At 43.5% G+C, this 27,779-nt stretch overlaps 1 protein-coding gene across 1 annotated transcript in view; it reads left to right on the forward strand.

Moving 5' to 3' along the window:
• The window catches only part of COL22A1 (collagen, type XXII, alpha 1), a 219,796-nt gene extending 200,322 nt beyond the window's left edge, over positions 1-19,474 (forward strand). Inside the window, exons 49-63 of the mRNA XM_009888174.1 lie at positions 586-639; positions 1,449-1,502; positions 2,941-2,994; positions 3,588-3,632; positions 4,573-4,626; positions 5,665-5,718; positions 7,684-7,737; positions 10,177-10,248; positions 12,054-12,089; positions 12,366-12,410; positions 12,713-12,892; positions 15,506-15,572; positions 16,946-17,128; positions 18,018-18,095; positions 19,045-19,474. Of these exons, the coding sequence (XP_009886476.1) occupies positions 586-639; positions 1,449-1,502; positions 2,941-2,994; positions 3,588-3,632; positions 4,573-4,626; positions 5,665-5,718; positions 7,684-7,737; positions 10,177-10,248; positions 12,054-12,089; positions 12,366-12,410; positions 12,713-12,892; positions 15,506-15,572; positions 16,946-17,128; positions 18,018-18,095; positions 19,045-19,232 (1,218 nt within the window). The 3' untranslated portion in view covers positions 19,233-19,474. The remainder of the gene's footprint in view (positions 1-585; positions 640-1,448; positions 1,503-2,940; positions 2,995-3,587; positions 3,633-4,572; positions 4,627-5,664; positions 5,719-7,683; positions 7,738-10,176; positions 10,249-12,053; positions 12,090-12,365; positions 12,411-12,712; positions 12,893-15,505; positions 15,573-16,945; positions 17,129-18,017; positions 18,096-19,044) is intronic.
• Positions 19,475-27,779: the final 8,305 nt, after the last annotated feature.

The following is a 27,779-nucleotide window of genomic DNA, read 5'->3' on the forward strand; positions in this document are numbered from 1 at the left end:
GACGATTCTATGATCCTATAATTCTGGAATTGAATAGCGATGGTCCTTCTGATGGCTCGTATGAAATCAATGGCCACTCTTGGCAGAAAGGCCAGAGACTACAGGGACAGGATGGCTGAAATTCCCTTTCAAGAGGCTGATCAAGTTTGAGACAGTGTGAAAGACCTGGAATGCTATTGTCCAGTCTTGTAAAGTAAGGGGATTTCTTGGGGCTGTCAGCAAGGCACTTCTCATAACTAGTCATTTCGTAGGTATAAACTATAGATCTTCTACTTCCTGGCTACACTCCTTATGCAGGAAGTTAAGTACTAAATGTTAAATATAATTAAACTTCAGGAAAAAGTGATTTCAGTGGTTTCTCCATCTGTAACAACTTAGAACTAATACTGGATGTTTTATGTGATAAGAAAGCCCTCCAGTTTAAACTAGAAGGAATTACAGGAAACCTCATACACGGTGTGACATGGGCTACAAGGCCAGCTTCTCACAGTTTTCCCTTGTCAAACTCTACATTTGATAAATCTTCATCTGATAGAAGCATCTGAGGAGCCTGTCTGACCCACAGTGCTTCTGCTTTCTTTCCAGGGTAAAGATGGCCCTCCAGGTCCACAGGGCCCACCAGGGTTGCCTGGACTTCCGGTGAGTACAATTCAGCTCCTTCTCATTCAATACATTAAACTGTTCAAAAACGCATGGGTGTGTAAAACAAACAGGTGATATTTTTGAGGTACTTTGAAAGCTCTGCATGATCTGTAATGGTATCTGTGATGTTGATGCTATGTCCTTGGTCCAGGACAGTGTGAATGCTCTATTTGGTCACTTTAAAGCTAAGTTTTAATTACCAACCTGAATCAGGTCTGTTATTTATCTGCCGCCTCATTGAAATATTGTTATGCAGAGCACAAAAAATCAACTAATATCTCCACTGTAAGGGCACAAGAATTCATAGATTGGAATACTGTCTTTATCTGAATCCACAGTCGAAATAATTCCTTTGCACTGACTCAAGTTCAAGTGCTTCTTGGGCTCTTCTCTTCTGGTAAATGTATTAGTACAACATTTAGGGTTTTTTTTAATCTGTCATGGGGATAGAGCCAGAGCTATTTCCAGTGCAGAGAGGCCTAGCTGAACAAAGATAATGGCATTATAATGATTTATAACAGCCGTTTTTATAATCCTGTTTTAAGTTTGTTGGCGTGGTCGCTGAAAGGAGGAAACCCCTTACACTTGCCATATTGGAAACGGACACAGCTTATGCTGTTACAGCAGTGTGGCAAGGAGGGGTTTATGGTTGAGCTATAGAAATAGGGTAGTTTTTGGAGGGTTATGCAAACTTAAGTATGCCATGATGAAGCAGAGTTGGCACTGTGAAACTCACACTGACAAAAAACACACCAATTTTTCCTGTTGACTCCATCCTTATACCCTCTTTTGCATTTCATTTACAGGGCATTGCTGGGAATGACGGCAAAGATGGCAAGCCAGGATCTCTTGGGGAACCGGTAATATAATTTAAAACTGTTTTGCTCAGGCAATCAGAGCCTGCATCCAGTTATTGCTTTTGGAGCTGCCTATCTATGGACTCCTTGGGGGAGGCAGGGAGCCTGTTTGCATGTCTTTTTTTTAACACCAGAAGGACTATATTGTCTTGAGCAATTTATAAGAGTCACACACGAGCAATCTTGAAAAGAAACTGTGTTCTTTTACTTTTACAGCTACCATAAATACACTAAAACATAGTGATTCCACTTTTATAGCTGCTGTAAATATTGCAGAGAAAAGGTTGTCTTGTAACATTAAACCTAGTGATCTATTTTTTAGGTAAAAGATTATGGGGCATAAAAAGTTTAGAGGAGGTGTCTTTAAAGAAGCTTTTTCTGGATTGCTCTGTGACAGTTCTGTTGTCCAGGATTAGAGGTTTTACATTTGATTTTCTCTACTTAGTCCATACTTGGTTTGTTGAGCAAAAAAAGCTGAGCCATGAAGTTGTCAGCCAAAAGGGAATCTTAATGAATTGGGCAGTGAATGTTATTCCTTGCACTGTGCTTGTTATGTGAAGAATGTGCTTCCAGTATCTGGCATTGCCAGCCTCTTTCTGTGACTTGTCGAATGGGACTGTGAAGAAAATGGGTTCTGTGAAAAGCCAATTCCCCAGTCATTAGGACAACCGGCACGCGGAGCAGCGCTTGTGACAGCAGCTGCAGACAGTTGTGTATTTCCGTCAAAACACCTGGTTTCTACAAGCAGATGATGATTTTGTATGTGCTGACTAGGTATTGGTGCAGTTATTGGTATTACCCCTCTGACATTAAAACACTGTAAAGGTTCACCAGTCCAAAGATGTAAGCTGCCTTTGCATCTCTAAGGCTGCATTTAGAAAAGGAGGCTGAGGGGAGACCTTATCCTTTCTACAGCTACCAGAAAGGAGGTTTTAGAGAGGTGGGGGTTGGTTTCTTCTCCCAAGCAACAAGTGATAGGACAAGAGGAAATGGCCTCAAGTTGTGCCAGGGGAGGTTTAGGATGGATATTAGGAAAAACATCTTCACAGAAAGGCTTATCAGACATTGGAACAGGCTGCCCCAAGGAAGTGGTAGAATTGACATTCTTGGAGGTATTTAAAAGACAGGTAGACATGATGCTTTGGGACATGGTTTAGTGGACTTGGCGTTGTGAGGTTGATGGTTAGACTTGATGATCTTAAAGGTCCCTTAGAACCTAGACAATTCTATGATTCTGTGACACTGCAGGTAGGGATATGTAAGGGAATGTCTGTCACTACTGTCCGCCTTGCATGCTCAGACTCCAACCTTGCTTGAGAAACCCTGGGCAAACAGAGTTCTGAGAGATGTTACATCTAAGGGAGAAGAGTGGGAAGAATTTTCAACAGCAGAGAGATGGACCCAAGACTCTCACTAACATGAACATGATTGTTTCCCATAGGGAAAGCCTGGAGAACCAGGACTCCCAGGCCAGGAGGGTGCCAGAGGCTTACCGGTAGGTGCTACTCTGAAGGGTTCAATTTAGTCGTTCTTCTGTACTGTAGCTGGGAAGCTTCTGTAGGGCAGATGAGGTCCCTTACTGATGCACACACATAACCAAAGAGCTAGCCTGGCTGATAATAGTCATGGCATTGTGACTAAATAAATGAATAACCAACAAAAATCGAACACAGGTATTTCCAAATCCCTCACACCTAGAGAAGGTCCCTTACCTAGAAGTTAAAGCACAGAACCTCATGACACCCCTTCTACTAGAAGGTATGGTCACAGCTGTAGTCCTTGTGCTGTTACTTGTCCTCTGAAAGGATGGGGACAATGAAATTTAAGGTTAAAAAATTAGCCGGTCACACCAGGAATACACGCAGTATAGTCTTGGTCTTGCACCCTAAGGAGGCATGGAAAGCTCTTTCTTGCTGTGAAGTGGCCCTTCTTAACCTCTCCCTGGGACACGGCAGCTCCATGCTGACCAGTCCTCAGTAATCTCAGGCAAAATTTAGAAGGTTATTAAGTATACATTCAAGCTAGAATTTTCTGAGTGTCTCATCCATCAGGGCAAGGGATAATTATTGATTTAATCTTCTTTTGTAGGGTTTCAAAGGACAGAGAGGAGATACAGGTCCTCCAGGTCCCCGGGTAAGTAACATGTACCACATGCTTGATTATCCATTGGAGAAAGACTGTGTGAATTGAACTTGACCTTTCTCAGGCAATGGGTAAAAATGATGACAGGTCTGTGTTGAACATGATTGTTTTCAACCAACACATGGGTCACACCCGTGGCATACAAATCACAGCAACTGTCTGCATTCCCTCTGCTGAAGTTCTGCTTCCAGGTAAGGTGAGGCAGCTGGTACAGCTGAGTCCTCTGATGCTCCCTTTGTGAGAAAGTTTCAAGGATGCCGCCATACCACATCCCCCTGGTACAAATGATGACGTATAAGGTGAGGAAACCTCGTGTACTTGTTGGACAAGTATTAGCTCTCCTCCAAAAATGCCTGAGAAGTACAAAGTAAGTTGAGGGACAAAGAAATTAGAGTAGAAATGTCTCCAGCCCTTTGACTCAATTGCCTCTGGATCATAAAACCCAAAACTCAGGGCCTGTGTGAAGAGTTGGTGTCCTCTCAGTTCTGAGCAACGCAGAACAAAAAACTCCTGGGTGTAGAAAGTGGAATGCAATACTGAATTTCATTCTGCTTAATTCCGGATTTTTACAGAATAAAATGCTCTGCTTGCAGGAGCTTAGCTGAAAAATCCAGTGCTGTTTTTTCCATCTCTTCCTCATTATGGTAGTTTCTGTATTGTGAATAGGTTGGTGGTTTTCAGTGACTGCACTGGCAGTAGCAAATATTCTGTTGGAAAGCAGTGCACTGCCTTGTGCACCACTTACAGAAGATGCTTCTGAGATATTTTTGTAAGCTGTGTGTCACGTACGATGTACGAGGCTCTTGTTGGCTTTAAAAAAGTTTTTGCTGAGCTCAGTCCAATATTACAGAAACCCTCTTCCACTCATAGTGGTGTTACTGGTTCTGTCTTTGACCTTGAGCTGATATCTTTCATTTTTGCTGAATTGCAGGGGGAGCCAGGTGCGACAGGTCCTGCTGGGCGTGAGGGGCCACCGGGGAAGGATGTAAGTGTACCATTTTGAGCAGAAACTAATCTCCTTCTGTCTGACAAATGAAGACTTTAATCCACAGCGACCCTGACCTAAAACAACTGCAGAAACTGCAATAAAGGGTGAATTACTGCAGCAGTGCACAGGGAATGATTTGTGCAAAGATCATTAGGGTAACAAAGAATTTGAGGCCCATTGTCACTGCTCAGTTGCTGACACTTAAATGTCATCTATGTCTTTGGAAAAGCAGAGAAAGCTGCATTGCTTGAATCCCAGGCTGTGCTGCATAGCCATGGACCTGTTTTCTGCCATCCCTCTTGGAGGAGTGCTTTGTTCCGCAGGTCCCACTGGACCAGGTTCTGTCACGTTTCCTCTGCAAAAGCTGCACCTTACTGCACGCGTAGGTCCTCAGAAATCTATGAAATACCTATGGAATAAGACACTGCTGCTGAGAGGAAAGAGAGATGGTACAAAACAGATCCTCTGGCATTATTAGTGTCAAATGCAGTCACATAACAAAGTCCTGGGAGAGCGCAGCTGACGTGGGATCCTGCAGCAGCTGCTGAGCGATGTACCAAGCGGCTGATGTGCCACTGCCATGGGACTTGGGGAAGTGGTTTCTCATTTGCACCCTCCTGTATCACTGGAAAACTGTTGTGCTATAAATGGTACCCTACAAAGTAAAATGGAAGGTAGACCTAGGGGAACCCCTCAGAGAAGACAGAAGTAGGTCTTACGCCTCCCTCGAGAGAACAAAGCAGTCAAGGTTTGAGAAACACTGGAGAATCTCTGTCCCGGAGAAATCCAGCTTTAAGGTAACATGATAATAATGGTTTCTGCCTGTAATCAGACTGAATTTAGTGATAGAAGTTTAAAATTCAAAAGGTTGGTCTTCCTCATACATAACTGAAAATGGGTAGTGACACTTTTCTTCAATGCTGTTTCCCTCTAATACGTGAACAGCCTAATTTAGTAGGAACATTTTTAAATGTCTGTTTGCTTGCCGTCCTGTCAGATCTTTCCCTCTCACTAGAATACTTTTCTTCATTTCAGGGTGAAACAGGTCCCATAGGACCACAGGGCCCTCGAGGACTCAGAGGGCAGCCGGTGAGTTTTCTTTCCTGACAAACCACTTCTGGAGGTACATTGTGCATAGTGGGAATGTTGTGCAGTCCGGAACTCTGGTTTGGAAGAAGCGTCTTAAGCAAGACTCAAGTGATGTTTGATTAAAACACTTTGCATACTTCGAGAAAGACAAATCAGAATGATATTGCCAGAAACTGATGAATTCTTATAATAGTGCAATGGAGTGACGGTTGCTGACCTGGTGGGAAGAAAAGTTTAATGGATTCTGACAGGACTGCAGTATCAGAAGGGCTCGTATTCCAGTCCTGTCTCTGGCATCTCACTCTCTTCTCACGTGGCTCCTGTTTTCAAAGGTAGACACTATTTGTGGGTGCCCAGTTTGAGATATGTGGGGTCCAGTTGTGATACTATTCATTCTTGTCATGGTCTCTGTAACTTCTTCAGAAAAAAAAAAAAAAAAAAAGCAAAATTTTAAGAGAAGTTTTGCTTAATTGAACACCTGTAGAGTTTTATTACAACTTCAGTAGAGAAATGGCAATTTAGTTGACATTTCATAAAGTATCATTTGGTATCGCTGAGAAATTACTCTTATTAAATTAATGCGTTTTTCAGTTCTCTCTTAAAAATCAACCCTTTCCAAATTTGAATGCAGGTCTCCGTTGTTGAACCTGGGCACATCTTTAATATGTTGCAATGAGTGATTTCTTTTCCTTCTTGGAAGACCTGTTAGTGAAACAGATTCTACATGTTCCATAATCAGGACAAAATGCTGATTCAGGCAGCAATGCCAGGAGTTGGAGCCGCAGGACCCTCAGAACTGGGAGGGTAGAGGTTTAAATTAGATGGCAGGAACATATGGAGAGCTCCTGTGTCTACCTTGTAATTTATCTCATTATTCCTGCACTGCTGGCATCACTCACTAACATGTCGTGCCCCTGCATAACGTTAGCAATGAATAAAAAGATTTGAGGAGACAGAAATTATCATGACTCCAGGCCATGTTCTTCTTTGGAGAAGAGATACTTGGAGATTTGTATGTTGGAGGGCAAAATATCAGCTTCTCTTGTTCTTCCTCTGCTTTGTTTCTTCTCTAATAAGGAGCATGAGGCATGATTTTGAATACTGCCGTTAAAAGGGTTGGTCTTTATGGTCAACTCCAATGCAGGGAAAAACACTTCTGCGTGGTGAGTTCGGAGGAGAGAGGTGCAGGGTGTAGCATTTAAACTCTCCAAACTTTAGTCAATATAGATGGTCAGCTCAGCTACTTCGATAAGGAATGGTGACAAATAGGTCCTTCTAAAGGGCGATTTGACTCATTTTGAGTTCCTTGGTGTCAAGCAAGTATCAAATGCCTCAAGGCTTTAGAACAAAAGTGTCTCTCCATTTCCCAAAAAAAAGGGGAAGCCTGAGTTGGTTAAAAAGTTGATGCCTGGCTTCTGGGCTCTGATTCAGATGATAGCCCTGAGAAGAGGATGGTAGGCAGTAATTTGCAGGACTTACCTCAGTCGCTAGAGAGAGGAAGTTTCTAAATCAGGAAGGTGTGGGGGGATCTGGAGATATCTGTTGGGCTAGTGCAGAGCACTTTAACATTGTTCAGTGAGTTGCCAAGAGGTGCTTCAAACATGTACTAAAGAGGCTCGCCTAAACACTAGTAACCTGGAGATGCTGTAGTAGGTGGCTCCATCAGTACAGAAGGATGCTGTGTATTATAGGGATAAGGGTGAAGAAACGGAGAAGGACAAGGAGTGCTGATTAGGATCTCTTCATACCAGGGGATTTGGCTCCACATTCCTCAATTTTTGTCCTGAGATTGGGTCAGCCATGCAACCAGAGATGCAGAAATTGTGGGGTCAATTGAAAATAAAAGATCCTTACTCTGCAGTCTGCCAAGAGAGGAGGTTGGACAAAGCTAAAGGAATCCCTGCTGGTGTAGCAGTAAGTGGATATTTTTAACTGTGGTATATGTTACTTTTTCTTTTGACATAGGGCAAGAATGGATCGCCTGGATCTGCAGGAGAACCTGGCCCAGCAGGTAACCCAGTAAGTACCACAAAGGGAAGCTCATGCAGGAAGCAGTCATGTCAAGGAGAGGTGACTGATGGAAGTATAGATGGTGTGGTTTATGTGTAGCTGCTTACCATTCCTGAAGTTGCCATGTGTGAAGATCAGGGGTCTGAAAATCACTGGCTGGCCACGGCATCTGACAAGATTTGGCTACGTTCCGGGAATGGAGCTGCTAGCTGGGTCATCATTTTTCCCAGCAAAAGTTAAGTGTTCACAGAAAAAGGAAATGATTGATTACCCAGTATGGAAAAAAGATTGGCATACCTCATCTTCACCAGTAGATTTAATTTTGCCAAGCAGAGACTGTGCAGCCAGCAGAGAGCTGTCACAAGGAAGGGGGAGAGGGCCTCAGGGAGTTGGCAGGCTGCCATGGAGGAGTAGCAGCAGCAGAAAAAATCCTCCCCAGGCACTTGGGGAGGGAGCAGACAGTGGGCAGTAAACCAAGATCATGCAGCAGAATGAACCCCTCCTGAGGCCATCCTCTGTGGAAGAACAGCATGGTAATGAAATGCTGTAAGGAGGACAGTGAGGAGGATTTTATTTCTCTGTTCTGCTGCTGAAAACTGTCCAGGATTCAGCAAATCCATGCAAATGTGTCCAGTAACATCTATTGAAATGCAGGGCTTTTCCCTCTGTTTGTACACCTAGACATTACAGCTTGCTGGGCTGGTAGATTCAGAGAGAAACGAAGGCATAGCAGGAGGAGTCTGTAAAATTGCAGCAGGACTTCAATCTTCTTTGTGGCCCTTGCAATGCCATAAAGCAACCTCAGCCTTGCCACAGACTCGTGCCCTGAGCACACAGTGCGTTGCTGCAGGGATGTCTCCTCCTAAGCGGTCGCAGAGAAGCAAGCAACACGTTTCTGCATGGGGAGGTGATAACTCACAGATTACAGGGGTGGTGCAGTCTCACAGCCTTTCTGCAGCCAAGAATTAGTGCCACCACCTTTTTCTCCTTGACACAATTTCTTTTTACCTTCCTGGGACAACTGCCATTGCTTCTTACCCCATGGATCCCCGCTGTTGCCTTTTCAACCTTCATTTCTTCTTCTCATCACCCCTGTTCCCAGGCCACTGGGATGCCCTGTGAGTGCCAAATGAGGGTTATTTTTTAATCATCGTCATGCTATCACATTACCTAGACAGTCAGCCAGTGACCCAGGGACTCACCAAGCAGCTTCCTGCACAAACACAGAACTACAGCAGTCTCTACTCCAAAGGATTTACAGTCCAAAAACAACATAAGAGATTTAAAAGAGGAAACAATGAGACAGAGTTGGTCAGCAGAACAGACAGTCATCTCATCAGTACCCTTCTCTGTCACTAAAACGAATTCTCTCCCTTTCATAGAGGTTATTATGGGAAATATTTCCATGTGCTGCACACAAACCCATTTATTCCCAGCTTGTCTGGAAATGCACTGATTTCCTTCACAATGTGGTGTGACGAGTAAAGACATTATATTTCTATTTTGAAAAAAAGGAGAAGCAAGAAAGGTTATTGTGGCAATAAGGGTTTCTTTTCCACCTTCACCATTGCTGACTTGTAATCACAAGGTAAAACCTGCCAGGAGGCTTCTCCTTCCTTGTGCATCTGCTGTGTGCCAGTGCCCACTCCATTTCCTGGTGTTCATGCTTAAACCTGCACACAGCAACACAGCCCAGCCCCAGAAATCTCCGGGGCTGGTGGATTTACCCAAAAGCCATGTTTTCTGTGCCTGTCAGGTTTGTTGGTGCTCACTTTACACAAGATGGGCTTAAAATAAAGACAAGTTTTACTCTAAGAAGGAAAGGGGATACATTCTGAATTAGAAGGTAGGGGACAAAGTTGTGAAAGAAAAGTTTAAAAGAAGAGTAAAAAAAATATCAGAAGTGTACGTGAAATGTCTCTGTATCATAAACTGCTATTCAAGCTGCCCTGATCCATGAGAAAAGGGGATAGTTTTGCAGAATATCACAAGAGGTAAGTAAAAGGCAGATGTGTTTTTTAAATTGAACCTGGAAATTAAGGTGAAAGAACAACTCAGTAGCTGTCTGTTGATTGTATTCTCATATCTGAGCAGTATGACCATCTGCACTGTTTCCCTGTCATCGCACATCACAGTGTTTCCACTCTGCAACATCCCCTTATAAACCACATAGCGCCAGAATAGCCACTGAACATACCTCCTGTCACTTCCATAATTGTCACTTCCTTTTCATCTTCTCACGGGGACCCCACATAACTTATTAATAATGCAAGCATGGTGTTTGCAATCTCCTTTTCTAAGTGACTTTGTTCTTCCTTTCCTTGTCAGTTTTGGGAGACCTGCTGCGACAGTGAAATTTCCCAGTTCCAATGTATCTGTAAATGCATGGTCTGGAAAAAGAGATGTTGGAGAAAGGGCTGCTAGTGTCTGTTTCATTTCTGTCCTAAGGGTCCTAAAGGAAATAAAGGAGAAAACGGCAGCCCAGGACTTCCTGGCTTCATAGGACCCCGGGGACCACCTGTAAGTATGTCTGGGGATGGGTTAGACCTGCTAACTGCCTGCTTTTAAATGTTGGACTGATGAAGGTAGAACATAGTCATCTTTAATTGGGTAAAAAAAAACATAGGCAGGAGATCTGACAGATCAAGAAACCAAACTCTTTTTATTTCTAAAGGAAACTGGACTGCAAAAATAGCATTTTTCTTATGGATGAATATCCTTAATCTCATTTACTGAGCTGGTACGTGTTGGTCAGCCCTGATAATACGTGCATTATTTGGGCCGGTTCAATAGTCTTCTAATATGGTTATGGGGTATTTAAGTTACTCAGACTATATCTCTGCATGAACCCCAGAAGGGAAATTTCCCTAACTAGGGAAATTCTAAGTACTGATAATAATACAGGTATTTCTGATTATCTCCTGTTACAAGGAAAATTCCTTTGTTACCAGCAACAGAGGTACATTGCAATTAAAGCATTCCTTTATCTCCCAAAGTGATCTAAAATAATACCTATACATGTGAAAATATCACAGTCTTGAAATCCAGTATCTTTAGCCCTTCCAAGGCAAGTAAAATACGTTACATTCCACTGGAAGGATGGAGAAGGTAAATGTTAGGAAAATATTTTTGTTTCTAGCTCTGTTGTGGTTTAAAATGAGATTTAAAAGGTTTTCACATGAATCTAACAGAACTGAATTGTCCACAGGATGATTTTTTTTTTCTTTTTTTTTTTTTTTAATTTTTTTTTAATGATTGGAAAGGGAGTTTTGTGATGAAAAGAGGAGAAAGAAATATTTCTCCGGAAAATTAATTTAAAGCAGCAAACGTGGCGGCCACTTAAAACTGAAGTGGCCCTAAGGAATGCTTGAGTTAGTCTGATGCTGCCTAATTTGGTGCTGATGTGATCACACATCTGTGATTAGTTACATTGCTCATGCATACGTGGATGTATGCTAGCACTGTCAAAGTTGTTATAGATGTTTCCAGGTTATGGGAAAAATATCGCCTGCATGCATACATTATAGATATGATCATGTGTGTGGATTGTAAATGGACTATAAAGATGAATCTTTACATTCATGATACGGGAAAGTGGGCAGAATTTTAACAATATCTAGTTTAATGTTTGCTTTGTTTTATCAGTGCACTTCAGGACTGCAGTGACTGTTTTTTCACTGAAATACTAAAATGCAAATATTGTGTTGCGTAATTATCACACTATAAATGCAGAGTATAGAAAAAAAAAATCCTAATAGGGTGCTTGTTTAAATTGAGGTTATTTGATATAGTTCTGAAATATAGGCAAGCTTTCAGGCTCAAACTTGCTTTATCACTGGTTCTGTATCCATTGTCTCAGTTAGTGTAATACAAGATGGTACCTCTACTTACAAAATTTTATATTCCTTACATTATCGCCTGTTACGGCTATAACACTGGCACAGATTAAGCTAAGATAGCCCAAGTAAAGTGTACAAAGCTTTGTGAAACATTTGTAAGAAAAAGGAATAAAATGTACTGAAAGCAGGAACACGCTTTCAATGAAACATCTGTTCTGATCTCAGCTGGTTTGGTAGAAATTACTTCCATTTATTTACAAACATTTACATGGGATGCAGCTTTACTAAAAAATGCTTTCTAAATAGTAGGATGTGTCTGTCCAGGAATGACCTATAGTGGTAGGATAAGGATAAATCATCCAAACATGCTGCTGTGTAGCAGAAAACTTGCTCTTTAAACAGAAAACAAGACTCGTGGTTATCACGTAGGGTCTTTCTTCCAACTCTTTGCAGTGTTGTTCTAAATTCACTGTCTGTATCTCTCAGGGAGAACCAGGAGAGAAAGGTCCTCCCGGAAAAGAGGTAAGTTAAATTCCCGGTTGTTTCAAAGTGGGGCTGGTGTCTTGGGAAAAAAAAAAAAAAACAAACATCAAGGATGCTACCTGGTTTGCAACAAATTGATTTTTTTTTCTTGAATTGTTGATATTTGTGAGCAAACAGGGAGCTCTCAGGAATCTGTGGGACTGGCAAGGAAATAAATTTTCCCTAGGTCACAAGAATCATGCTTGCAAAGGTGTGCATTTGATGATTTATTATTTTTATGGATAGTATTTTCATGCTTACCCATATTTTTTGCAGGGTGCACCAGGGAAACCAGGTGAAATTGGCTCCAAAGGAGAGAGGGTAGGTTGGAGAATATTATTAGTTATTTCATTACCTTGAAATAAAGGAAGCTATTTTGAATTAGGGGCTGAGGGAAGGGTCATTCAAGAGTGAAAAGTGGCCTATAGAGATCTGTTGTACTCCCCACCCTCCCAGCCCTCTCTTTAATCATTCTCCGTCAGTAATAATTTGTGGATCATTTGTAATGCACCAGATGTTGTACTCAGTAACTTTGCCAGCTCAGCTGTTTGCGTTTCGCTGTGCTTGGAAATCAGAAGTTTGCTTCTTGTTTTGTGGTGGTAATGTCGGGTTTTTTTGCTTAGGGAGAGCCTGGCATCAAAGGCGAAAAAGGTCCTCAAGGAGAAAAGGGCCCTCCAGGTGATCCTGGGATACCTGGTCATAAAGGCCATCCAGGACTGATGGGTCCCCATGGACCCCCAGGAGACACCGGGCAAGTTGGACCTCCTGGTCCTCCAGGACAGCCAGGATTTCCAGGACCAAGGGTAAGATTGCCAGAGAAGGGCTTTGTACAGTAATTTTACTGCCACAGTGTGTCATCAGAAAAGTACCTAAGACAACAGAAACCAGAGGAAGTGTGTGTTATAATGGGGAGGCAGTGTTTTTATGTCCTGTCCCTTGATACAGAAAAAGGAGATCTAGAGCACATCTCAGGGAAATGTTGTAGGGGGTGTTGGATTGAACTTCAGGAGAGCTTAGCAATCCAGACCTATAGCCAGAACAGTCAGTCCCTGACACCGTATACCCTAAAAGCCTAAATCAGGTCATGTGACTATGGCCATGGGTCTGGAGTCTGAAAAAGCTCCTTTCTATAAGGTTGTTAATGCGTAGCATTTCATACGGAGGTCTTATGCCTTCCGCTGCTGCTGGTTGTTATGAGAGACAAAATGCTGAGCCGTGGAAAGGTCACTGCTCTATTCCTGGAAATCCTGGAGTCAGCTCATCAGAATTCATGAAATCCTATTTTTGTTTAATATTCTCTTTTCTTTTTTTTTTTTTTTTTTTTCTAACGGGAAACAATCTCACTACTGAGAGTGCCTGAGGGTAATGTATGTAGAAGAATGAGAAAAACTACCAACACTAGTGAAGCTGCTATGCCCGTCATGAGGATGAATTTGAGAGTACCTCAGAGGGGAATAAACAGTGAAATAATCTCTGATGTAACAGCTGGGTAAATTTTAGACAAAGCATTTCTGTGTGTCTCAATAACATACAGATTTGATGAAATCCAGTAATGATTATGGAGACTTAATGAACTAATATGGTTAAAATTTGAAAAGATAATTTGTAAGCCTTCAAAGTACATTCCATAATCATGTTTACTTGCTGGGATATTTACTAACAGCCATCACAAATGTTTAGTACTTAATGACAATGTTGTTTCTTTTGTCACCAACAAACACATCTTTTTCTCATGCAAAATTTGGTTGGGAAGAAGGCAGCAAATAGACCAACTCTGTACTTACCAGCAATGTTGTTAGTTAAAATTGAAATGTCTTGTAGCTATTTAATAAAATCTGCATTTCTTAATGAAGAGTAACTTCTGATTCAGAAGACCTCACAAGGTTTTTATAAACATAGAGGATACAGACTGTATCCTTGTGTGTTAACCGGGTAGGTGTGAGGGAAACGCGACATTTTCACGCAAATAGCTCATACACAAAAGAATGCAGTCTTTAGGTTCACCAGAAGCATTTCCAAAACTGGTAGAAATTCAAATAATAATTTTAGCCAACAAAATGATGTGTGTATTTCAAGTGAAACATCTCACTTCATGATTTACAAAGGAAAACAGTTTATCTTCCTGGTTGAATATGTGGGGTTTTTTTTAAATATAGCTACATTTTTTTCTTTTGAGTTTATGCAAAGACAAGAGTTTGGTTACCCTAAAAGCACTTTTTTTTGTTTTCTTGGAAAGCCACAACCTAAAAAATTCTCCTTCCACCTACCAAAAATACCTTCATAGTTTTTTCAGTTGCATCATCCAGAGTTGTTGTTCACATAGTTTTGAGTTTTGACAGGTATTGCAGCTGATCAACAGCAATGTTGCACAACAGAGCTGAGAGAGGGCATGAAAGATCCTGTCCCTTGGAGGCTGGGCAGGGGACCAAGGCCAGGCAGCCACACCCCGACTCCCTTCAACCGCCTGAAATCAGGCCGAACCTTGTACTCGTTTGGGAGAACGGGTATCATATGCATAAACTGGCTTCTGTTCCCCAAATACGGTTTGTTGGCAGGTGATTCATCCAGTGTGAGTGTTTATAGCAAGTCTAGATACCCACCTTAGCTATCGCTGAGGAAGGTATGCTTCTCTTATAGAATCATAGAATGGTTGGAGTTGGAAGGGACCTTAAACATGATCTAGTTCCAAACCCCCTGCCATGGGCAGGGACACCTCCCACCAGACCAGGCTGCTCAGAGCCCCATCCAGCCTGGCCTTGAACACTTCCAGGGACACCCACACTTTCTCTGGGCAACCTGTTCCAGTGTCTCATCACCCTCAGAGTAAAGAATTTCTCCTAATATATAATCTAAATCTCCCCTCTTTCAACCCCTTGTCCTATCACTACACTCCCTGATAAAGAGTCCCTCCCCATCTTTCCTGTAGGCCCCCTTTAGGTACTTGAAGGGGCTATAAGGTCTCCCTGGAGCCTTCTCTTCTCCAGGCTGAACAGCCCCAACTCTCTCACCCTGTCCTCATAGAAGAGATGCAAGGAAATATGCAATGTTGAAAAAGGAGGTAGACTTCTGACTATGATTTAGTAGGGCAGAGGATGTCTCCTGATTTGATTTCTACTACTTCTCCTCTGAGTATATAGGAGGGAGATTTTCCTTGAGAAGGAGATGGGAACAGTATCTCAATTATGCCATCTGTCCAGGCTCCCAGCTTACACCACTGAGCCCATGGCTTGCCAGCAGGTTGGGAATTGTGGATGTTTTGAGTCCTGTCACATTTTCCTTTCAGGTGGTCCCTGCTGCCCTGTATACGCTCTGGGTGATGAAATGCAACCCACTAAACCCTTTGTGGAGGGTTTAATTTGCACATCCCCTGGCTGTGATTATGTTGTCTTGTTATTACCGCGATTGTTACTTTCTAGGGGGAACCCCCATCTCTAGACACTTTAAGAAGGCTCATCCAAGAGGAGTTAGCCAAGCAGCTAGATGGTAAGTAATCACCAGAAGACAATATCTGAGAGTACGAGAGATACTTTCCATAGTTGTGGTGGCACCTGAACCTCTCCTGCTTATGGAAGGCAATGTTGCAATGAGCCTACCTGGAAGGAGTAATGTATGAAATGAAATGCACTTAGCAAGCTTTACCATTACACAAGCTTGGTGTTCCCAGCAGTAGCACAGGGGCTTTCTCCCTTCTTCTATCCAAGGCTACTGCCTGTGCTAAGCACCTTGTGGCTTTTTGTTGCCAAAGCAGCTTTGCTGCAGACTCAGTCCTGCAGATGCCTGGGCTGAGATGGTAGGACAAGAGAAGATGCAAATTCACAGAGATTAATTTGGGGCCCTGGGAGAGAAAGTAAACAGAGCAGGAGCCTACAGAAGGACTATGGGCTCTGGTAAACTTGCTTTTGAGGTCCCAGCTGGAGGAGAATGGCTGTGACAGTATGAGGAGAGGGGGTGGAGTGGACGTGGGCTGCTGCTTCTCTCAAAGTATATGAATTGCAAACCACTACTGACCCCGTCTACAATGAAATGCAAAGCTGTAGTGCTTCTCGCACAGCTTTTGGAGCAGCTGACAGATAGCTGCAGGCATTTCCCTCCGTGCTTAAGATCATGGTTCGATGGAGTGATTTATTTGAAGGATTTTATTTACACGCTCCCAGACTTCAAATTCCACACCAATCTAAAAGCATTCAAGATTTTGGATCAATGAAGACAAGCTAGAAACCCCTTCTCCTACCTGGTAGGATGTTTTTGTGATGCTGAATATGTCTTAAGAGCTCGCTAGGCTGTTCAGGGTCTTAATATGGAAGTAGCAAGCAAATATGCCTGCCTGGAAATTGTAGAATATGCTGACACTGGGAGCTTAGTTTCTGACTTCACAGCTAGAGATTAGCTTTAACTCCATATGTGTAATAGCCCAGAACAAGAAAAGTAAACTTTCTCCGTACAGAGCAGCCATGTAGCATCTTGCTCTGTGTAGCAGAAGCAGTGGAAATAGGCACTTCTTTTCAGAGCAGCAATGATTCCAGTTTGACAGAAATCCACCAGGTGCACAGCTAAAGGAATGGACATTTCAGATCCTTGGTGGACAAGGAGTAGAGGAGGAAGGAAGTGTATAGGATTAAGGATGAAATTTAGGAGAAGTTTAAAGCTACTGAAAAATGAGGTTTAAACAGTTTAGAAAGGGTCAGGGAGGCACCATCATGGCTTATGGGGAAGGACTATGTGGAGGGCAACAAACGTGTGACCCTGAAAATCTGATCTGTGACAATACTTGGATTTACTGGGCAGCTGATGCTGGCTCTCCATGTTTTGGAGCACTGACCTTCTAGTCTAACAAACTCATTTACCTCTTTTCACAGAAAAGTTAACTTACCTCCTGGCTCAGATACAGCCTGCACATGTAAAAGCATCCCATGGCAGACCAGGACCCCCTGGTCCCCCTGGAAAGGAAGGACTACCAGGAAGAACTGGCCCTCCGGGAGAGCCTGGACAGCCTGGACAGACTGGATCTGAAGGGCCACCTGGACCGATTGGTCCCAAAGGTGACTGAAATTTGATGTATTTGGGAAGTCTGATAAAGGGATGTGTCCACCACACTTTCACATCCACCTGTCCTGTTAGTAGCATCTGAGTCATCATCGAAATGGATGTGTTAGAAGCAGTCTGTTGAAAGAGAAGTGGTGAATGTGCCCAGCAATTACTGGTGTGTTACATCTCTGTCCAGAATTGGAGTGGGGTGAGTCTTCCTCTGCTGCATGCAGCTCTGGAGTCCTCAACATAAGAAAGACATGGACCTGCTGGACCGGGTCCAGACGAGAGCCACGAGGATGATCCGAGGGCTGGAGCACCTCTCCTGTGAGGAGAGGCTGAGAGAGTTGGGGCTGTTCAGCCTGGAGAAGAGAAGGCTCTGGGGAGATCTTATTGCGGCCTTCCAGTACCTAAAGGGGGCCTACAGGAGAGCTGGGGAAGGACTTTTTACTAGGGCATGTAGTGACAGGACGAGGGGGAATGTCTATAAACTGGAAGAGGATAGGGTTAGAATAAGCATTAGGAAGAAGGTTTTCACTTTAAGGGTGGTGAGGCAGTGGAACAGGTTTCCCAGAGAGGTTGTTGAGGCCCCATCCCTGGAGGTGTTCAAGGCCAGGCTGGACGTGGCCTTGGGCAACCTGGTCTAGTGGGAGGTGTCCCTGCCCATGGCAGGGGGGTTGGAACTCGATGATCTTCAAGGTCCTTTCCAGCCTAAATCACTCTATGATTCTATGATTCTATGATTCATTCACAATTAACATCCCAGCTCAGAGGACTGGCCACAATTAGGAACTATTTTTAGTAAATACATTGGCTTCAGTGTGGATGGATGACCTAAGGTAGTGTTCTTTAGTTCTGTAGATCATGTTCATAAGTTCATTATTTTTCTTTCCCTCTCTACAGGAGAAAGAGGAGCAAAGGGTGACAAAGGAGACACTGGCATTGGCCAACGAGGGGAAAAAGGTCCTCCAGGAATTCCAGGTGTGTTTATTCAGAATTCCTACAAAATACATCACTCAAAACAGCTACAAGGACACAGGTGTCTGCCATATTAGATAGATGATCAGGATGACATAAATACAGCATACACAATTTCAGTAGAAAGTGAAGCAAAGGGAAAGAATATATCACCGGCATCATATCTGGCCACCTTCTTTTCCTCAGCCTAATTGATAGGCATAATGATCCATCTCAGTAACAGCTATGTTAACTGACCTTTGGGCCAAGTCCAAAGTGAAGCTTTAATTCCTAGATACACTGTGAAGTGTCCTATCTGCCCTTGCCAGAATCTTGTTGTGACCAAGCTGAACCCAGAGTTTCAGGCAGCTTCAGATGTTATAAAAGGTCATATCCAACACCTGTGCCTCAGGGATACAGCTTGTGCTCTAGCTTTGCTGGCAAAGAAGCATCAAATGTATTTGTTTCTAATTTGAGATTAGGACCCATTGATCAGTTTCGCCTTCACCCTGGCTTGCTGGAGAAGGAAGCTATGGGAAGCCTTCATAACGCCATGGTCTGCATTTGGTATACTGGCCCTGCGTTGCCTTAAAATAACAATAGTTATGCTCTGTACAAATGAGTTCTTTCCCAAAATTGGCTCTTGCCTCAAGCCTTCCCATCCTCAGCACCTCTCTATGAGGACTATATGTCATTAGTTGGCTTGTGCAGCTGCACAGCAACCTGGTGACAGGGGAAGAACAGCAACAGTTGTGTAGCCCAAGGATGCCATAGGGGGTGGAAATCTTGCATTCAGACAAGATATGCTTGCCACATCCTTGTAGATACATGCCAGCCAGACCCCAGCCTGTGGAAGCTGATGTTTGCATTCAGGTTAGCAGCAAAGATATCTCCTGTGACATTGCACTGCTGAGTACTGTGTCCTGGGAGTGCCACTCACCAAAGGCGTGTTGGTTTTTTTTATTTATTTTAGGCCTCCCAGGGGAGCCTGGCTATGCCAAAGACGGGATGCCAGGACCACCCGGCCCTCAAGGTGAAGCTGGGGTACCTGGTCTCACAGGCCCACAGGGACCTCCGGGAGCCAACGGGCAGTGTGACCCCACTCAGTGCGCTTACTATGCAAGCCTGGCTTCCAGACCTGCCAACGTCAAAGGGCCCTAGCGTGCAGGGGGTACCTCCAGACTTGTTTTTAAAACTTGAATTCATCACGCCTGCCAAGAGCTCTCAGATGTCTTCAACTGTGTTTCTTTCGTGGGAGGCCTTCTAAAGCCAACAAATGCTGCCGGTCGGTCAGATTATTTTTATGAATTATAATAATAATTATTATTATTATTATCTTTGATGTGATATGTGAATTTGGTTTTGTTTTCTCTAACATCAGGGCATATTACAACATTAAAAATAAGTGTTTTTTTCCTCTTTTGAAGAGCATGCAGTATCAAAGCCTTGTGTAGTTGTTTATGCAAAATCATTCCGATGCCAAAATTTTTGTCTGTTATCTGGCTAATTCTTTCCAAAGCTTTACCCTTCACCCTTGAAACTGAAATCAATTCCTGTGCTGTGCAGCCCAGGGCATTAACTGTGAGACACAGGCTGATCGCAGGATCATTGGTGCTATCTGCCATCCACATGGAGAGGAGGAAGGCAAAGCCATGCCAAGCCTTGGAGGAGGTCTCCAGTACATTCAGCTCACAATGCACAGACAGTTATGAACAGCCAATGTGCATTTCCGAGAAATTCCCTATTAAATTCAATGTTCTTCTGCCCATAAGTGAATCTGTATCCTATAGGAGCTACTTTATATGGGACCATGTTGGATCTCACAGTAAGGCCTGAAGAGACCACAGAGATGATCTAAACCTCCTCACTGTTCCCTGTGCAAGATCTTCAGTACTTGGAGGGTTTGGTCCTACCAGATGGAGCTTATCTTCCTTCTGTCAGGGAGATACCTCTGCAAAAAGCTGTGATGCTGTCCTCTGTCAGGTCAGGGATGCCAAATCCCCTTTTCATTGTCAGTGCACACACAGCTCCCTACCACTGCTTCACCCCCAAATCAGCCACAGCAGCATAGAAAATCATCTGGCATTAAAAATCTCAGGAAGCCAAGTGAGACCCACCTTGACCACTTTGAATTATCCACTATGATTATAACTTGGCAGGGTCACATTTTAGAGGGTAGGTGAGAAGTTGCAGGCTGATCTAGGAGAAGGTTGATCTCTGATGAAAGGGTCAGAACAAAGAGGTCTTCAGAAACCCAGAGGAAATTTTTTTTGAGGGTGAAATCAAAAAGGTAGACACTGTCCCTTTTCCCCTACCAGCTAATTGCCAAAATCAACTTGAGAATGCAAAGAGAAAGTAAAGAGGGGATGGAGTCTGAAAAGACCTTCACAATAGGTCATTTGTGAGTTTAACCCTCTGACCAAGGCAATCCCTCCCACAAAGGTGCAGCTCTGAGTGGTGATCAGGCCTCAAACATATGTGCCAGCCAACAGAGGAGCTGCAGTTTTAAAACTCTTCTGCACAAAGCAGTTTGTATTGAGAGATTGGAGTAATGAACCTAACACAGGCACTAAGTGCTGAATGTGTTTGGAAATCTCATCAGGTCTTTTGGAGATGGAAAAGAGGCGCCCTGCCCCGCTGGCAAGTTCACCATAAGGCATGGTGCTTCCAAGCTGGCTAAGCTGAATATACGCCACAGCTGTCTATAACCATCCTGGAATCAGCCCCCACTGCTAAAGCCCAGAGATAACCATTTGCCAGCCTTGGAGTCTTTTTCCCACCCAGTAGCAGATAAAATTTGTCTCTGCTTTACTGAAAAATGAAATTAAATAACATGTTCAAATGCCAGGGTTAAACAAAGTCTTTACTGTGTAGCTCTCAGTGGTGCTATGTTTGCTATTTCCTATGCAAATAAACTCTTTGATTTGATTTTACTGTGTTTCTTGCTATGGAAAGACTAATCAAAGTGAAAATATCATGAAGTGAAAAGCTTACGCTTTTAAGTAACTCTCAGTGGTATATCTGTTACTGTTCTGCATCTCAGGTCAGCTTGCTATATTTCAGTATTCAGCAAGCATGTTGATCGCGTTGTGTTTCACAGCACCATTTTTCCTAATCCAGACTGAGATTTCATCCCTCCAGTGGTGAGGCAGAACAAATTTTCTACGCAAGAGATACCTCCCAATATGGCACAAGCCATCGTTTTGAAGAAATGTGATGGCAATGGTTTTACGACAGTCAATCATGTTAACCGGGCCATGTTAATGTGACATTTAATTCCTGTCATGACGGTGACTCCTCAACGTCTGTAGACTATTTCTCATCATGTGTGTCTACATGTGCCATGCATGGCATAGACTTCAACACACTCTGGTGCACCACGTGAAGGGTAGATACACAACGATGTTCTGTGAAACAAAATTCAGGGTCTTTCACCCCTACGAGATGGTGCAGTGGTATCCAGTTGAGGGACATCTAGGGGGATTTTTGGATAACCCTTTTCATTTGAATGTATGTTGGAGCCATCGCCAAGAGTCTGTGTTAGGAACATGAGTGACACACCTGTATCTTTAATGGCGATTAAAAGATATGCATGGGTTGGGTACAGACTACGGCTCTGCAACTTCGCCACCCAGAAGAGGGGACATAGCCTGATTGCCTTTGCTCCAGCACACGGTTGTCTGTTCAGTCTGGTCCTGGAGACACCCCAGACTGTCTCTGTGCCCTAAATCTGGTGGGTGCCATTTCCCTGCTTTTTCTTAAATCTCCTTTTGTCTCCAGCCAGTTATATGGCATTCACCAAGCATAATCTGTCCTTCGCAAGAGGAGTATGACACACGCCACAGACCCAGATCAAGACCTGTTCTTGTAGCCACCTGGTTTCTATGGCTGTAGTCATTCAAGGGAGGCTTCTATAGCTGCCACCTCTTACAGAAGCAAGCCCTATGTGAGTCCACCTGCAACAAAAGGTAAGAAAGGAGCACGTATTTGCAGGATTTCTGCCCTACAAGCTCAAATACCAAATGCTGCAACAGTTTTTGCCTCGGTCTGTTTGTGGGTATTTGCAGTCTTTGGAAAGGTGTCCTGAGATTACTTTCCAAATTAGGTCTGCCATCTGGGCAGACAGTAAACCTACAAGTACAGCCCTGGGCATGGTCAGAAGCTGCCCTCCAGAAAATTCAGATGCCTCTGTGCCTGAGCAGGTGTCTCTGTGTGCTGGAAGGTGACAAGCAGACATGTATTGCCTGTCCAGCATCTTGCAAGGTGACCATGCAGGCAGGAGGTGGCAGATAGGTCAGGGACGTGCTGATGGCCTCTCCCGTGACTGCTCTTGAATAAGGAGGATTGTGGCTTTTGCATCTCAATGTTTCTGTCTCTGCAAAAAAGCAGTTGGTACATCACCACAAAGTCTGTTCACTGAGTCTGAGGTTTAAACCCAGGAACATACTGTTATTTTTGTTGTGGTTTTTTTTGGCTGGTCCTGTAGTGAGAGGATATACCATTAAAATTGCATTGGAGAGCCAGATAATGTGTTATTTACACATTAAAAAGGTGCTAACAATATGTGGGATGTATGGCACCATGGTGGGTTGTTCCTTTTTTTTTTTTTTTCTTTTAAGTCAAGTGTGTAAATTATTGCAATTACAGCAAACAGACCATTATTTCATTAACATTTTTGCCTGACAAATAAATAAATTAAAAAACAAAACAAAACAACAAGATCATTTGGGGAAAATATTTTTGTGTGTTAAATTATTTAACATTTTATATTTGTTTTCTAAACTATTTTGAATTAGCTGCTTCTTGGAAGCTGTAACAGGAATTGATTCTTTTCCTTCTTTGCCACTTGTGAGTGGCTCTCCTCAGTACAGCCTTGTGATGCTGTTTTCCTAAGCTGTCCTTTTCCCACCTCTTGTTGTTAATATGGGATAATTAAACTGTGTAAAGCTGAATTCTGTTCTACATGTTTATTTGGAGACGTGTGATCAAAGCAAGACTATTCTGTTCAGGATTAAATCAAATGTGTGCCGTTTTTTTCCAGAGAAACATAAAAATGCTGTAGCAGCTAAGCCCAGGGTTTGTTTTCTAAATGGGTGGGAGATGAGTACAGCTTTTACATTCTGGTCAATTAAAAAAAAAAAATATATATTAAAAAAAAAAAAAAAGAAAATAGAGTTTAGTGATGGCTTAGTCTTTTAATGTGGAAACTCACCAAGCTCTGCCCTGCTATAGATTGCATTTTGGCAGCTTCTGGAGCAGGACTTGATGCCTAGGCATGGCTGGATATCACCACATGATAATGTCTTGGGTGCCAGAGACACTGACAATGGACTGGCAGATATGATGTAGGACTCAGGGGAGTCTTTCCAGATCTGCAGTGGGTGACCCTATCACATCAAATGAAGTAAGATGCTTATGTCTAGTTACCTGAATCCCATGCTCAGTCTCTCACAGTGAGTATCAGAGTCAGCCCATGGCAGCTGCACTTTGGTGGCTCCAATGTGTCTTGTGGAACCTGGATAGCAATTCAGCTTATACTAAAGTAGTCAACTGAAGCACTCTGGGCTGTCTGCCTTACATTAACTAGGTCTTCATGGATAGAAGACCTTCTGGTAGCTGTCTTTATCTTCCACCATTACAGGGTCATGTTCCCACTGAGTTGGTGTGGGGATATATGTGTTACAGGTGATGAGATGTTGGATGTTACGTGACTAACAACCAGAAAGCTCAGAGGGAGAGGAACAAGGTTATGGCACAAACCTGTACTGTTCTTGTGCCAGAGAGCAACAGGAAAATTTTATTAAAATGACCATAGTAACTCAACAGTAACTACATAGACTGAAACAAATCCACTACCATGTCTTTCAGCCTCCATGAGCTGGAGTCCAGTGCTGCTGAGGTTGCTGCTCCATGGCATGGGGAGGAAGAGCAACACAAGGACAGAGTTAGCCTAGGGGTGAAGGCAAGCTCCTGCCCCAGTCTGCAACCCTGCATAGGGGTGAGCATTGGTCAGTCAATGCATCAGCCACCCAATTGCCTCCTACATCCCAATTTAAACACCTGTCTGAGGTCCTTAGGGCAATAAGGGTCCGTTGGAGCCTGGACTTCCCTTTCAACACATTTGTAAATGGTGAAGTTGAATTAAGAAAAGAAAACCTGCTTAGCTTCATCACTCTGGGTTAAACCTGGAAGTCACAAACATAGATTTTTGTCTTCTCAATTGTGAAATGGAAAAAAACTGATTAGAAAAGCATGAAGACATGAGGAACAGGAGACTGGTTTTCAGAGTTGCTTTACAAAGCAGATTTTCACTGTAAAGGCTGACTCTGAATACCTTGCATAGCTTGACTCAAGAATATTGATGCTGGCGATGTTCTTGTTGGAGTTTGTCTAATTGAGAATGAGAATATCCTGCTGGGTCTCTAGGTGGATCATGTGTTGAAAATATGGGTTCTTTCTTGTTATTTTACATTTTGGATCATGAACTTTATGTAGAAAGCACAAGGGAACAATTTGACAGAGGGACATTAATCAAACTCTGATGTTCCCCATGAGCCAGAGATCAGCGTCAGGAAAAAGTATGTCCTGCAAGATGGAGCAGAAAAGAACCTGCCACCTTGGCAAATGAAAACCCAAGGTCAAACTCCAGATGTGAAAAAGTGCAACAGGAGAACAGTACCAAACATCACAAAAAACCTCTCTCTCTCTGATGACAGCTTTGGGTCTGCATGACATGCTGTCTGAAAGACATGGGTTTTGATTTGAAAAGATAAGCATGTTTAAGCAGAAGGCAGCACACATGGCAACTCATTTTATTTCACAGGACAGACGTATTTGACAATGTGTTCTTAGAAACACATTTTTCCCCTTAGTAATGTGGGAGATGGCTTTTGTCCAGGTCTGAAATTACTCTCATTGCAATAACTTCTTCAGCACTTTCTTGATGGGAGTTGAGTTTAACTTTGAGTCTTATTTTTATGGTTAATTGTGAGGTCTGTCATTTCTGCTTAGCGACTTTCCCTTGCAAGTGAAAATCTCCCTTTTCCTTGGCTGCTGTATTTGTCTCTGATGTACATATATTTCCAAGTCACTGTACCTGTTCTTACTTAGAACAAATATTGGACTTTCTCAAGTTCTGCTGAATCTTTTTTGTGTAAAATGTCCATCCTTTCTTGAGGAAGCTAGCACAGCCTTCAGACCCCATTGGCATTAACAGTGATCCTAAAGAACAGGAGTAACCTCTTTCAGTGTCCCCAGGTTCTGCTTAGGCCATTGCATACTCATCTGTGAGAGCCCCAGCTCAATAGCTTATGCTGTCCCTATTGGGAAGCCCAGCAGGCCTGTCTCCAGCCACCAACATCCCAGGAGCTTATAATGCCAAAGCAACTTCACAAGGCTTCTGGATACAAGAAAAGTGATATAGTTTTCTCTTACAGATGCTGAAAATGCATCTGGAGGAAATCCAGGGGTTGATTTCAAAAGGTTTATGGCATTTGTACTCTGAATCCAAGTCAAGGCCAAAAGCTGGCATGTAACAGCCCTGAAAATCACAAAATCATAGACTAGTTTGGGTTGGAAGAGACCTTTAAAGGTCATCTAGTCCAACCCCCCTGCAATAAGCAGGGACACCTTCAAGTACATCAGGTTGCTCAGAGCCCCATCCAACCTGACCCTGAATGTTTCCACCTCTCTCGGCAACCTGTGCCAGTGTTTCACCACCCTCAGCATAAAAAATGTCTTCCTTCTAGCTAGTTGAATTCTACCCTCTTTTAGCTTAAAACTGTTATGCCCTGTCCTATCACAACAGGTCCTGCTAAAAGGTTTGTCCCCATCTTTCCTGTAGGCCCCCTTTAGGTACCGAAAGGCCACTACAAGATCTTCCCAGGGCCTTCTCGGTACCCTTTAGGTACCGAAAGGCCACTACAAGGTCTTCCCAGGGCCTTCTCTTCTCCAGGCTGAACAGCCCCAACTCTCTCAGCCTGTCTTCACAGCAGAGGTGCTCCAGCCCTCTGATCATTTTCATGGCCCTCCTCTGGACCCACTACAACAGGTCCATGTCTTTCTTATGTTGGGGTCCCCCAGAGCTGGACACAGTACTCTAGGTGGGGTCTCACAAGAGCAGAGTAGAGGGGCAGAATCACCTCCCTTGACCTGCTGGCCACGCTTCTTTTGATGCAGCCCAGAATATGGTTGGCTTTTTGGGCTGCAAGCACATGTTGTACGCTCGTGTCCAGCTTTTCATCCACCAGTACCCCCAAGTCTTTCTCCTCAGGGCTGCTCTCAATCCCTTCCTCCCCCAGCCTGTATTGATACCGGGGGCTGTCTGGACCCAGGTGTAGGACCCTGAACCTCATAAAGTTCATATGGGCCCACTTCTTGAGCTTGTAAAAATCTGTATTTTGGGGTGAAATCCAGTTAAAAAACAGCAGAATCTAAGGTGTAAGTTCAGATGGTCGAACAATGATCCCAAAGTCTTCTTGTCAGTATCTTCTGGATAGAGGGCTGCCAGCACCCACTACTCATCTGTGCAGCCACACACACCCCTGGTGCTGGGACACAGGCTCCCTGCACACTCAGCACCATCCTGGGCCGAGGAGATCAGAACTGAGCAGGGTGGAAAAACAAAGCTGATGTGCCCTCCCTTCACAAGACCCTCACCTGGTAGACCTGCTTACACCATACCTGTAACACATTGTCTTCTACCTTTAGTAGCCTGTGGGAGGCTGTGGAGACCCCCCTCCTTGAAAAGCATTTGAAATGGTTGTCCTAAGCATTTTTTAGCTGAAAGCCTTAAGGATTAGAGAATGAAGTAGAAGAGAGGAGCTTTCTCAGCCTGAGGCTTCAAACCCACAATTTTCTCCTTCCAGGAAAATGCCTTGCTTTCTACATCGCATGCTGTGCTGAGTGGTTGGGGATAAACCTCACATTTTTCATGTCTCCTACAAAAGCTATGCCAGCAAGGAATAAAAATTTGCTTTTAAATATGCCAGAGCAAGTGCAGCACAAGAAAGACAGTATCTCTGTGGTGCAGGGATTCATATTCTCAGCAGGAGGCAGGAGGGCTTCCAGATTTCAAAACTGATTATTTATTGTGTTTTCTGAATGTTAAAGGCATAAACTGACCTGAGGACAAGATCTGTTCAGGGTTCCCAGCTCCCAAGCCACCAGCTATGAGCCTGTCTTCTTCTTGTCTCATTTACTACGTCCTTTATCTTGACCCATTTACCACGTGCTTTATCTACCCAGCCTTGCTGCTTCCACTGCAATCCCCTGGAACTGACCAATGTGAATTCTTCAGACAATGGCACCCTATGTCCGCCCAGTAGAAAAGCAAACAAGGATCTGAATGCAATCTGCTGAAAACCAGAGGCACTGCACTGCTGTTTCACTTTCTGAACACCAACAGATATTTGCCACCAGCTCACTGGCTGCAACCGTGAGAGGCAACATCATAGCCCAGGAGATGGGTTTTGTATACACTGCAGAGCTTGAAGGGAAACACCTGATCAAGTGAGAACGCCAAGTGTTTACTCAGTGGGATGTATCTGAGCAACCCAAACACTCTGTGTGTGCATTGGTAATGTGCTTTGCAGAGAAGAATGCTGACAGAGTGCCTCAATCCACCAAGAACCTTAGAGATTGCTTGCAGAGCGTGCAACAAAACATCAGCGGCTGTTTTGGTTCAACCAACCACAGTTCTGTGGGACA

The sequence above is a fragment of the Charadrius vociferus genome, unplaced genomic scaffold (assembly GCF_000708025.1).
Source record: "Charadrius vociferus isolate BGI_N301 unplaced genomic scaffold, ASM70802v2 scaffold276, whole genome shotgun sequence".
Taxonomy (NCBI): domain Eukaryota; kingdom Metazoa; phylum Chordata; class Aves; order Charadriiformes; family Charadriidae; genus Charadrius; species Charadrius vociferus.